This window comes from Heliangelus exortis, chromosome 5 (genome assembly GCF_036169615.1).
Source record: "Heliangelus exortis chromosome 5, bHelExo1.hap1, whole genome shotgun sequence".
NCBI classification, from domain to species: domain Eukaryota; kingdom Metazoa; phylum Chordata; class Aves; order Apodiformes; family Trochilidae; genus Heliangelus; species Heliangelus exortis.
Window position 1 is genome coordinate 39380020 of NC_092426.1, and position 14065 is coordinate 39394084.

Below are 14065 nucleotides of genomic sequence, written 5' to 3' on the forward strand. Positions count from 1 at the left end.
GTATTTGGCAAAGTGCCTTTACAAATTCTGTTATTCTTATCTAATTCATTTATTCTCTAATTCACACAACACAAAAAAGAACAGAAACTTCAGCACAAGGAAACAACCACCAGAAGCTAATCTAATTATATATGTACAGCACAGAATTTTTTATCAGTGCAGAAACCCTGTCAATGCACAAGACAAAGTTAGATAACACGTGAATTCAGTCAACATGAATGAACTAGAAAATATGAAAAAATTTGATCTTGCCATCTTGAGGATAATAAATATTGCACATAGAAAAAAAAAAAAAAGCAGCAGATGTGGCACATTTTATAGATGTGAAAGATATAGATGAAAGATATTAAGGAAGGTTATGCAGGTTTCTAATGACATTGAACTGTTAAAAAGGGCATTTGAATAGATAAAGCAATTTAAAATAGCTAAAATATATTCCTAAAATTTGGGACAGCAGTTTCACTTAGTAGAAGCAAAAAGTGCCAACTACTACTACCATGTGTGACTACTCTTACAAAAAGCCTGACAATTGCTTCAACAAGGAACATCTGTACCTATGGCTCAGCAAGTTCTAGGAAACACCTACTATAAGACACTCATCCATTTTGAGATTTCACATAAACTACTTTCCCCCCCCCCAAAAAAAGTGTTCTGTTCACAAAAAGTGTTTCCTTAAAAAAAAAACAAAAATAAAAAGATCTAACAGGCACTGAATGGTACATACAACACATACAAGAATTTGACAAAAATCCAGTGTTTTTCACTCAACTGACAAAAGGCAGACAACATACTTCAAGTGAAACAAAACAAGTTGCTCCAAATCCAATCTTGAAACCAACCACCCCACCTTTATCAAATTGGATTTTTTAGGGAGTGTTATCAGCTTTTCTTTTTAATGAATTAGTATATGGATGATGGAAGCTTACTGTGCAATAAGCTTCTATCTTTTTAATTCTCTTTCAAACCCAAACACCATGTACCCAATTAAAGATGCTCACACATCAGGGAAGAAAACAGGCTTTTATAAAGAATAGTCTGCATGTCAGTTCTCCCATCACTGAGTTTATTTCAGCTATTCAGAAAAGCTCCACAGTCTGGAGCAAGACACACTAATGCTGCCCTTCTTTCAGAGGTTCATTGTGAAAATGGAACTTTGGTAAACAGTTGCCTTGAACAAAAGTGATCCAGATGAGGCTTGTACAACAAAGGCATCTCTCACATCTAAAAGGTCCCATGATGCTCTCAACTGTTATTACCACAAAATATTGGCTCAGTAGAGATTCATCCCAGGCTAAAATAAGGAGGGTCTGCTAAAAAGACTTGAGCAACAAATTAGACTCTACATACTGCTAGCAAGAGAGAAAAAGAAAAGAAAAGCCACAAAGTAAAACCTAAAAGCTTACCTTAGTGCTTTCCTCAGGGTCTCTATACATGCTACTATGATTTTGGGGTTTTTGTTGTCCAGACCCTTTAGCAATTCTTCTTGTACTGCTTCCCCTTTCTCAATTTCTATATACATTAGACATATATCTAGACCCAGCTCTTTTGCTCTGGCTTTTGGCTGATTGAACACTTTATTTACAACTCCAGATGCTACTTCTCCTGTAGTCCTGAAAGATGAGAATGTGTTACTTCTGGAACACTTCAGTAAATAATGGTCTCTACAACATTATGCACAGAATAAAGCACACACAACACCTAAAGGATGGATTAAAACCTAGCAAGTCCTCATATAATGCAGACTAAAATCAAAGTTAACTTTGAAGGTCTTTGGGAAGCAGAGACTTCAACCTCCAGCTTAATCAGAACTCCTGCAAACTGAGTGCTGGTTAACATCTTCCTAATATTGGACTACACCAGACTGAATAGTGAACATTTCTTCAAAACTGTATTCATTAATATTAGTTAAGGTCCATAAATAATTTCCTGGAGCTGTATGTTACAGTTAACTAACACAGAGCATTGGTGCATAATTCCAACACAGAACTTCATACCTGTTTCAAAGTTTCCAATCAAGGAAATCACATCCCTTTTAAATCAAGGGTGTAAAAGATAATTAGGTTTTTAAACAAAGCTTTGGATTTGCTTACTTGATTTTTAAACATGATACTTACTAATTTCATCAGGCCACAAAGTCAGTGGGTCAAAGCACTGATCTGGACCACCAGGTGTTTTTATTTTACCCTTGGGAGTACAGGCTATTTAACAGGCTAGGCAACAGTGAAATACTCAAAAAAAATCCTGTTAAGAAATTGGCAGGTATGAAGATTCATTCTGGCTAAGTTGAAAGCAACACTGCATAAATGCAATTTTATTTTATGAATAAATTACACTAATATCTCCCTGGAAAAAAAAAAAAAAAAGGTCCCTGTATATACACAGGGTTTCAGTCAACTAAGAACAGGAATTCCAACTCACAACACCAATACCACCAAATTATTGATTCACTTTCTCTACCATTTCAGAAACTTGTACAACTGCCCTTGATAGCTTTTTTGAATGCTATGAGCAATTTCTGACAAGCTAATCTGGATGTAGAAGCCACCCACCAGGCAATCCTACCACTCAGCACATTTTCTGTATCAGGAAGCAAGTTCTGCTCTCAACAGTCAAGATAAAGTCAGTGGCCACTGTACAACTTATCTGTAGCCTTTCTCAAAAAGCACATTTAACTGTCATAGCCTACCAGTAACATGAAAAGGATACTTACTTCCCAGCTACATGTGCATTTTCAACATAAGCAAGTGCTGCTTCCAGTCCTTTCAACTGAGCCACTGCATTGGAGTCTGTCACAAACTTTTTTATCAATCCAAGATACTTTGACCATTCAGGGCTCTTTTCATCATCTATCTTCTGGAAGAGCTTAAGGGCTTCTTCATAACCATTTAATCTGGCTTTCCATAGCTGGAAGCAGAAATCAAATATTCAGATGTCATGCTAGTACAATCTTAACTCACCAATTTTACAAAATTCTTCAATTATCCTAGAAAGCATCCTCAGTAAGCTGGCAGCTGCACTGTTTCTCTTCAGTGATGATATGAATAATGTCTAATAGGACAAAATATGTTCTTCTCTTGCCAAGAATAACCTGGATAGAGACACGTCAGCCTTCCCCACTACTCTTCATAAGCTCTAACAACCACTGAGTAGGTGGGAGCCTAACAATAGTTTTAGATGCAGATGAGTAATTTCTCCACATCAGAAAGTCCACTCATATTTCAGCTTACACCATACAGATGACCAAGCTACTAAATTCTGCTTAATAAATGCTACACAGCCTCAAAGTTGGGTAAAAATGATGCAGTTTCAGAGCTGTTATACACACACTGTGGTGCTGTCAAGATCACAACTATAGTGCACTTGAGGAGTGCCACAGAATCACCACAGCAAAGGTATCATGCAGCAAGCCAAACCCAAAAACAAGATTTCCTACCTTGTGCTCACATTTCTGGTCAATGGGCAGTTTCATCCACTCACTGTCGTCCCCCATTGTAATTCAGGTTCTCTCTTATAATTACAGTAATTCCTGTGGAGATATTGATGAATTAAAACAAAAATACAGGAGGTGCCAGCTGCAACACACTTATATTAAAAAAAAAAAAGAAAAGAGCTACTTAGCAAGTCTATTCCTAATGTGCAACCCATTCTCCAAAGCTTGTAATTATATTTAGATATGCTATATTTTGACTAGCTCACCATTCTGTTAGTCCTGGAAGGATACCAGGAGCCATTAAAGATTAGAGAACAGTGCAACTCCTAATATTTCAGACACTGGAAGCTTCAATCTGTGAAAATTTGAGTAAGATGAGAAGACAAGCAGAGCATAAACTCAGCTTGAGGAAGGATGTACTACAATTAAGGCACTAAAAGAAGTCCCCAGCTACACTGAGGGTATTCTTACTGACATGTGCTTTCAGCAACAGGTGCCATGAATCAGTGTCAAAAAATACTGGGGTGCTGGTGTAAGTACAGCCATCCTAGCAGCTGGACAAACAGCACGACTGAAACAAGCAGTGCCACATGGGGAACAAAAGCCATTTTTGCAAGCTAACCACTTTGTGGCCTAATTCTAAGGTAGCCAGTGTCAGCATCTATCAAGATGAGATCTTGCCACATCTAGGGCTCAAATCCTCACCCATCCAACTTTCTAAGTGTCTTCCTCCTTCCCCTCCCCCCTCCTTTCCTTTCTACTAAGACAGAAATACCATGAGGGTATGAGATGAGACCTCAGGCTCAGTGCCATCTCAAACATACTGTACAACAGGCCTGATGCAGGGAGATGGGCAAACATCAGAATAGCAGCAGTAATGAGGACACCCAGCACTATTTACTGAAACAAAATCAAACCAAAGGACCAAGACATTCCAGCACACCAGTTCAAATGCAGAGACAAAGATAATCAAAACTCTAGAAGCTGGACAGCATACACAACAACTTACCACTACAGGTATATAAATATATTACACTAGCAGAATATTGCTAAATTAAATTCCACCTCAGACAATAAAGGTGCACAGTTTAACCTACAAAGTATTTCAGGTAATGCACAGAGGTTCCTTGCAGAAAATTAACCCCTAGAAATTCGCCAATGCCTTCTGTCAGTCATATAACACAGAGCTAACTGAACAGTAAAATTAGGCTAAGAAGTGTCTACAGTGAAAATATTTACTTCAGAAAAGGAAAAAAACAAGCACCCAATAATTTAAAAACCAAAAGGAGCCCTAACTCCTACCAGCTACCAAACACACCCAGTCAAATGAGATTAAACTTACCTCAGATCTGTATAGATTCCTCTGGATGTTAATACTGATCTCCCTACAATTCCATAAACCTACTCATTTGCCCACTAGCAATGTAATGAAAGTCAATGTCAGGACAAAAGTTGACAAGCCATATAAACAAATCTATTCAAGCATATTATGGTTTCTCCTCATTTCACTAATATTGATGCACACACTTTTTATTAACAACAGGACTATGGTACTGAGAGCTGTGCTTTTTCAGAAAAAAAAATTTATTGAAAGCCAAAAAAGAGAAATTAGTTAATCCCTAGAACTATAAATCACTGAGAATGAAGGGTTCACTCTCCTCATTATGTAAGAGACAAAACACACAGAAGTCAGGCTACCTAAAGCCTATTCTACTAAGATGTTAATTCTACTACACTACCTTTTTATATGGACACCATATTAAAAAAAGAAAATCCTCACTCTGGGTTAATTAGTGGTCACACCATTCCTTCACATCAGGAATTTGCAAGAACAAGGTACTTTGCCTTAAAAGTTAAAAGAAAAATAAAACTCAAGCTTTGAATTGCCATACCAAACCCAAACAATCATATGAGATCAAATGGGCAAATGAATTATTGTATCTTTTTGCATAAAGGCCCCACCAGCCTTTTGCAACTGATCCCACTTCCATCTGTTTAGACAGTCCTGAAATTCTACTGCCCAACTGTCTCATTTGTTATCTTTTCCCTTCTTTCAGACTATTGAAAAAAAGAGCTCAAAATTAAGTCCAGATCAACAGCCTCCTGATTCAAATTCAATGCATTTTGCCTATTTAAAAAAAGCAAACACACCCCCAATCAAACAACAAACAAACAAGCAAAACCCAACAAAAGTCACTCCCCCCACAGAAAAGCAAGACACCCACAGTAAACATGGAGACCTGGTTGAAACTGTATTTAACTACACAACCACGATGGTTTCCCTCCATAGGCAAAAATGTCACTGCATTCACATTAAAAACTTTTCAAATGGCTCACCTAGGAGTGAAGGATGCAGGAATGCCCTAATGCAAATGCAGTTACATCACAGACTTCCCTCTGTTACTCAAGTTATTTCTGCAGCCAAGCACCACCAGGAAAGATGCAGCTGAGCAGCAGAAGCTGTTTGCAGTAGGAATACCATCATCTATAGGTACCAATTTAGAAAGAAGGGGAGAGTTCTCCAGAATGGATGCAGATGACAAATAGATACAGCACTCTTTTCCCAAGCCCACACATGCCTCTGCCAAGAATATGCAGTGTGAGCTTCATAGGAAATTATGTACCTCTGAATCTTGCTCTGAAACTTGGAGGTTATTCAAGCCATTACCTGTCTGTATCATTTTGTTGAGGTAAACAGAGAACCAATAGAAGGACAACAGATAATCACAAAGAAAAAAGAAAAAGAAATAAAGCACTAACAGACCTGCCAGCAGCAGAAACATCAGAATAGAGTTTTGGCACCTGTACTGAGACAGCCTCCCATCTACGCTGGTCATTTATAAAACTGCCAGCAGCATGAACTTCCTAACTCAACAATAAAAAAACCCTATATTTTTTTCTCTACAGACACCTGTTCTTCCAAGGAAAGTTCTATTGTAGGACAGTGACTGTCTTACTAAAACCCTAAAATCAGTTCAAAACCTAAAGTCAGGACAAAGTCTAATTAAAGACTCATGCTGATTTACAGGTATTTTTACCCATAACACATATTCAATTGTCCATTGGTACAAAATGTGAGCTCCAGCTTGCACACCCTAGTGAGGCATTACAAAATCAAGGAAAAGGACCTAGCATTCCCCCTCCCAGCCTGACAATGTACTCAGCCTGGGGATGGTGAGGTGGGGGAACTCGTGATAGGACAGGCAGAGGGAAGGCAGACAGACAACTATGAAACAGTCTATTTTCTCACTTTCCCTTCCCCCCCACCCCCAGTTTAGTCAAGTCACTTCCCCTACTATTTTTAGTTGAAACATCTACAATGGTTGCTTCAATTATAAAATGGGTTAAGTTGCCCTTTCTGTGCTGAATCCGGCATCTAAAAATAGTGATAAAATTATACCACCCCCCCAATAACTCATAAATCCCTTCAGAGCAGGCAGTTTATCAGAAAGTGTTCCATGGTCACAGAGGGAGAGCTCCTTGAACATCAACTTCATCACTGCTCACACCTGCCCTAATGACAAGACCTTGTAAGGTCTACATCTTGCACTTAACAGGACAAAATGACTGCTGTTTCTCCCTTCAATTAAGCCACTGGGTTCTGTGTGTTTAAAAAGTATCTCACATTTGACCAAAAAAAGCTTTTTTTAAGCTTCTTTGCAAAGACATACAAACCTCCAGCCATTACTTTTCAACATCCAAGTAACGAGAAGCCTCATTATACAATAATGCAGTTAGATTATGTTATTACTAGTGAATTTACAGCAATGAAATATTTGACCTACATAGATTTCTTGCTACCCTAACTCAGAATAAATAGATTTAAGATTTCCAGTAACAATATTCATTTTTGGCTGAATCTAGAAAACAAGACCTCCAAAGTGACTCAACCACCAGAAGAAAGTTTGTGACAGAAGTTTGTTAATAACATGGTCAATCCAACAATTCCAAAAGCAAGTCAGCTGAGGAATCTGCAATGAACATGAATAACAAATCCTCCCTGACAGCTCTTGGCAGGGCAGGTTCTTATATTATAGAGCAGTGAGAAAATGAAGACCATCAAGGAAAGAATGAGGTGTCTTTCAAAGGAAGGCCACACAAAACCAGCAAGAGCAGAAAATATTTACAAGGCAATGTAAATCCAGGTATTACAAATGTGCAACTTCCCCACTGAACATAAGTTCAGGAAACAAATTTGTCAGCACCTAATAGAATATGAGAGATGATCCATAAAAGTTTGGTTTAACCACACACTGCTCTGAATGGTTCTCACTTGGCTTCTGTAAAAATGTGTTGTTCCCTGCTACAATTTTTAAGGGCTGGTACTACTACAGAAAATAATCCTATCACAACTATCCTGAAATGTAGGTGTTTTATGTTGAAGCATGCATTTATCACCTATCACTACGATTTATGATCAAGTTTCAGCTTACAGACCATTTTCTCTAGAAAATGTGCAATGGCAAACTGGGAGGCCATTTTATGCTGAACAAAATGCTGATTGTCCACTTCTGCCCACTCACCTCTACCTATTGAGCATCACCATTGCACAGCAGTGGTATCAAACATTTTGATATTTTGAAAACTTCTCAAAAACTTTACTCAAAAGACTAAGTTCTAGAAAAGACAGGCCATTTTAAAGGAAAAAATCTGTCTGAAAGGTCCCTACACAGCAGGGCATACCCTTGTAAGCTATATGGCTATATTTGTCCTATTTCAGGTAAAATATTTCTCAGTATATAGTCCCTTGTCATTGCAGCCCACAGTTTTCCTAGCAGAAAGAAATTGTTTAATGGCAGTTTTGGGTCACATTCACTCTTTGGCTCTGAAAAGATGAATTTCATTTCTTAGAAGTTTAGCCCAGCACGTTTTCACTATTTACCAGCTAAACCTTCTCATCAGATATGACCTAAAGTCGTTCAGAAGAAAAGCTGAAAAATTCACATAATTGTAATATAGTATTTAGAAGAGTACACAAATCCAAGAACTACAGCCTAATCAGCCAGTGAAATAATGCAATTGCTTTGGTAAATTCCCCAGCCACAAGCAAATCTGAAGTCCAGCCAAGAACCCAGAACTTCAGATACCTGCAAAAGCAGCAAGAGTCAGAACTTTCAATCTGACTGTAAATGTGCTTTCCAATTTCAGTCCACATATCTTTTGATGACAGACAAAGAGGTTAAAAAAATACAGATTATTAGCTGCTTAAGCAATAAAAATCTCATAAGATTTCAAAGGTTGGCATTTCCAGTCAGAAGATGAATTAGAAGATGTTAGGCAGACTCTTCATGAAAAGAAAGCAGGACTTCAGAATAATCAAATAGGCAAAATCCAAGAAGGGACTGTTTTGCAGGTTGTGGAGTAGATGGCAGCTGAGAAAAGCTACTGCTTCAGCAGCAATGAAAGGGCATTAAAGAGTAAAGAGAATTAAATTCTAAGCCATAAGTCATAGTTCAGTGACATTTGAATAGCACAAACAGCAAGTTACTGGTGAAGGAAATACATACTTTATGTCTCTGGAAATAAACATTTCAACACACTACACCTGAAAAAAAAGAAACAAAAAAACCAAAGCAAACAAACAAACCACACACAAACAAACAAACAAACCCACAAAACCCAAGCAACTAAAAAAAACCCAAACAAAAAAACAACAACAATAAGAAGAAACCAACTTGGGTATGGAAAAAAACGGCCTCAAAGTGAGTGACAACACAAAACCCCCTGACTTTCTGCTACAGCTAAGAGCACAAGTGATTTCTTATTGCATGGGTAAGCCTGGAGTGAAACCAGCATCCCAGAGCAGAGAGGGGCAAGAGGTGAAGGGGTAACCACGGGCAAGTTGGTGTTCACGGAGGTAAGTCAGGCTGGCCAGCTGGAGTGGGACCATGCTTATTAGCTGCAAACTCCCTCATCCCTGAAGGTGTTTACAAAGCTCAGAGACAGAAAGGCTCATGTGATGCTCTTTAAAAGGACGGCCTGAACTGCTGACCAAGGAAAGCTCCCGCAGAGACATCCCACTCCAGGCATGACCACTACCTCCCTCCTTCTCCAAGGGCAGCACCCTCCGGCAGCACCGGGGCAGCCACAGCCCTCACCGACACCCCCCTCCCCAGCACCTTCCCGAGCAGCTCCCTGACACTTCTTCCCTCAGCCCCACATGTCCCCATCCTCCTCCTCCTGCCACGGGCCCCACCTCCCCCGCACACCGCGGCCCAGCGAGGTTTTCCCGTTCCGCGGCGGCACCGGCACCGGGCACAGGCCGCGGCTGTGGGCAGCGGCAGGAGGCCGCCCGACCGGCATTGTGCCTGCCCGCCTTCCTAGCTCCAGAACCTCGGCGGGCCGGGCCCGGCACCGCCACCGCACCCCGCCGGGCCTGGCCGGATACTCACCCTGACAGCTCCGCCCGGCTCGGCGGCGACAGCGGGAGGGAGGCGCGGGGCTGGCTGCGCCGGGCCGGGCCAAGCCCCTCCCCGCCGGCGGGCGGGGCTCGGGAACCGCGGCCGCACCTGGGCGGGGAACCGGGCCGCGCCGGGGCCAGACAGACAAAGGCGGGCAGGGCCGGGCCGGGGCCGGACCGAGTGGCCCAGCGGGCGCGCCCCGGCGGTGCGGGGTTTGCCCTGCGGGGGGGCTGGAAAGGCCACCGGAGCGCAGTGTCTCGGGGACCCAGCTCTGGAGTCACATCCCGTACTGGTCAGAACCACCGTCCCTGCAACAGAGGTTGCTGCGGGCGCTCGGAGCGCGGAGCAGAGGTGATCCCGGGCCACTGCCGCCCAGCCATCTCTGATTAAAGAAGGGAGCAGTTCCGAGAGCCGCCAGGAGGAAGGAGAAACCCGGCCCCTTCCAAAGGAGGTAGGAATGAACAGCCCGGCACCGTCACCGCGTTTCATGTTCTGCTGCCAGACCGGTAATGACAGGGCTCCGATGGAGCTGATTCATCAGCAATCTCTCTAGCACATCACCTCACATTCTGGGATACCTTTCTACAGTGACAACAATCAAAGAAACTGGTATGGTGGAAACCAGGTCACAACAGCTTCCTCCTGAGAAGAGCAACAAGCCTTGTGATGCAAGGCTACTTTTCTCTAGACGTGTTTTTAGCTGGTTGAAGAAAGAAGCTTCTAGGCACTAGAGAACCACCCATGCTCCCCACTGAGTAAGCATCAAAGTTACTTTTTCCCCTATCTCAACCTACCCCTGTGAAAAGGAGGCAAATCCCTGCACCACAGCTCCTGCTTCCCGATGTCCAACATTTGCAACAACCCAACTGTCATGGAAACAACCCCAAACAGTGCTCAGCTGCTCGGGTCAAGAGACTCTTCACTCAAACAAACCACAGCAATGCTGCCCGGTGCAAGGCAATGTTTAATTTAAACAGCAGGGTTAACAAGGCCTTCCCAGGTCACACTTTACAACTCCAGTCCTGGAAGATGAACCACTGGAACAGCCTACAACAAGTCACCAGCAACACCAGATTAGTCTTGGACTATGACATCTTGATTCTGTTACAGGGGCAAATGGCCTTAACACCCCCCTACTCTGCAGAGTCATTTATATTAAATAATTTACAAACAAATGAGCAATATGTCATATATAAATATATCGAGTTTATGTGCAAGTTTATATATATATGTATATATATATACATATACACACATACACATACAAGGAGAAGCTGAGAAAACTAGGTCTGTTCAGCCTTGAGAAGGCTGAGGGGAGCCCTTCTGCCAATGTTCAGGACTTCCAGGGCAGCTCCAAAGCAGCTGGAGACTCCCTGTGTCCAAGGAGTCCCATGGACAAGACAAGGGGCAATGGGCACAAGGTGCTCCTGGGGAGATTCCATTGGAACACAAGAGGGAAATTTTTCCCCATGAGGACAGTCAGACCTTGGAATGGTCTCCCAGGGGAAGGGCTGGATTCCCCCACTTGGGAAAGTTGGAAGTCTCAGCTCAACAAGGTGCTGGGACACCTCATATAAACAATATTAAAAGGGTTGGACCAGGTGATGCTTGAGGTCCCTTCCAACCTAACATTCTGTGATTTAAAGTAATAAATCCTACACAACCAAATCTTCCAAATTAGATACTTAAGACTGAGAGACAGTTATGCCTACTCCACAAAATAACCAGAGCAGTTTCCAATTGTATGTGCTATTCAAGGTGTTCATAAGTCATTCAGAGGTGTTAGTCTACAGACAATAAAATATCTGGGTGGCAACAACACAAAAAGTCGACTGAAAAAGCTTAAAACATTCCAAATGAATCCCACCTGTAAATTTATACATAGTGCTGCATTAAGCACACAGTGATGCATAAGAGAGAAATCTTCACCTGACACTGGAAGTCAGGTTTCCTGAGCTACCTATGAAACAGAAACAAGACCTGAGTGCTTTAAGGGACCTCTGTGGGAGAGGAGCAGCCCCACCGGGGTAGCTGGGGGCTGCAGCAGCTCAGATTACATTAACTGCCCCTTACCAGGGGAAGTACAGAGCCAGCTTGGGAATTACATCCCACCAAACACAAGTCACACGTGTCCAAGGATCAGGAATTGCAGTCTGGCACCGTGCATTCACTTCTTTCATATCAGATTATCAAATGAGGAATCTTGCATTAGTATGGGTTCAAAACAATCTGACCAACTCTAATGCCCCACACTTCTGAAATCCAAGTGTCATTTGTTTTCACACAGATATCACAAATCATTTATTCTGTAGCAGATCCTCTAGTTAATGTCCCCAATCTTGTATTCTTGAGAATTAACCAAAACAATTTTAGAACCAGTTACTTGTACTTAAAGGCCATCTTCTGGCCTGAAAAAAAAATAATTAAATCTGCCTCATCCTGAAGCACAGAGAGGAAAAAAGAAATACAGAAGTCACATCTATAAGTCTTACACGGGAGAAGTACCAGAGCAGCAAAGTTTAAAAAAAGGCCAAGCCTGGGTGGGGCAAGAAATTCAAACTAAATTCTAACTTTTGCACAGCCAGATCTAATATAAGCTGCCAAAGAGTCAAAACTATAAAGACAACTCACACCCACTCTTTTTTGTGACTTGACCCCAGAGAAAAGTTTAAAAAATAGATTTTTATAAGCAGCCTTCTAATGTACTTCAATATTTGAGACTCAGCATTTGGAACTATTCACCTTTACAGTTTTGAATCAATGTGTTCCTTGAAACTCTATATGCTTTCTTTTGATATAAAGCTCAACTCCTTCTCTGATACACAAGGAATAAAAATAAAGAAGGAATATCTCCTACTGATGGTAGCCCAGCATGCTGACAACACCTCATCCTTTTCTCATCTGCAAACAGCAACTTTTAACAGTACTACAGATTAGCATTATTGGAAGATGTAACATTAACTACAACCAAAAAACAAGCAAAAAAGAAAAAGTGCAACATAATTTGATCACCGACACACACCAAAAATTGCAGCAGATTTAAAAAATTTTATTATTTTATCTTTAGAATAGAGTCCAGGTGAGCTGGACACAAGCTTTATTCCTCAGCCTCTGCTACTCAACACACTGGTTTGGAGGTCCAAATTCAGGAGGAAAAACCCCTACACATCAACCTGAAAGCTACTATCTCAAGAAGAATCAGAAGACCCTGACTCAGAAGCAAAATCAAATGAAATAGAAAGGTGAGGGGACTACGGTACAGGGGACACACAATCCTGTCCAGACACCTCTACAGTCACATACACGAGAAGATTCAGTAGAAAGCACCTCCTGGGGAGGGACCCTGGAGACCCGAGACCAACACCTGCGCTCAACAACAGAGCTGCAGATATGGAGATGAGCTCATGAATTTCCATTCCAGGATGAGAATCACCTCAGGGAACATCTTCCCCAGCTCACTTTAAAAGGCAAAGTAATCCAGCACGCAGCCCTCTGAACCGCACGGTCGGGGCACAGAAGACGCCAGGTCCCTCCCTCTCTCTGCTAAGGGGCGTCATGGAGAGGCCGAGCCCGGCTCCCTCACCCGTGCCCGGGCTCACACAGCATCCCGCCTCACAAGCACGGCCCCAGCATCTCCCCACCACCCCTGGGCCCACAGTGGTGGCACGAAAGAGGGAAGGGAGCTCAGCGGAGCGGCCCAAAGCCGCCGCTCCCTGCAGGCCCGAGCGCCCCTCGCCCGGCCTAGGCCAGCGCCGCTCCCCAAGCCCCCACAGCGCGGAGCAGGCCGCGGCCTCCCGCCCTCAGCGGCCACAACCCCAGCAGCCACGGGAAGAGCCGCAGGCGAAGCCGGTGGGACCGGGAGGCTCCCGCTGAGATGTCAGCACCGCTGGGGACCGTGCCTCCGCCCACTCCCCTGTGAGGCGGAGGCCCAGCAGCGGAGAGAAGCCTTTCCCGCCCCTCCTGCGGCCCCGGCGGGGAAGGGAGGAAGGAGCGGAGCCCGCAGTGGGGTAGGGGACACCGAGAGCGGCTCTCACCTGTGCCCCGGCGGGTCGGCGCGGCGAGTGTCCGGCCGCTCCTCAGCGGGGTTTGAAATCGCTAACACCGCTCGCACCTCCCAGTATCCTCGGTGCCCATTGGCCCGCGGCGGCCCCACTCGCACCGCCCCCCCGCTCTCCTGATTGGTCGGTTTGAATCCGGCAACCGTGACCCGGGCCCCGCGTTTCCCGGTGGCCGC

At 43.2% G+C, this 14065-nt stretch overlaps 1 protein-coding gene across 7 annotated transcripts in view; it reads right to left on the reverse strand.

Annotated features, from left to right (window-relative positions):
- The window catches only part of CKAP5 (cytoskeleton associated protein 5), a 48867-nt gene extending 34893 nt beyond the window's left edge, over positions 1-13974 (reverse strand). For 5 of the 7 annotated variants that reach the window (XM_071744823.1, XM_071744822.1, XM_071744821.1 and 2 more), the window contains exons 1-4: positions 13866-13974; positions 3434-3526; positions 2711-2904; positions 1404-1610 (exon numbers count right to left, since the gene is read on the reverse strand). In XM_071744823.1, the coding sequence (XP_071600924.1) occupies positions 1404-1610; positions 2711-2904; positions 3434-3490 (458 nt within the window). In that variant the 5' untranslated portion in view covers positions 3491-3526; positions 13866-13974. Of the gene's footprint in view, positions 1-1403; positions 1611-2710; positions 2905-3433; positions 3527-9822; positions 10608-13865 lie in introns of those variants that run through there. The other 2 variants (XM_071744819.1, XM_071744824.1) reach the window with 2 other exon arrangements.
- Positions 13975-14065: the final 91 nt, after the last annotated feature.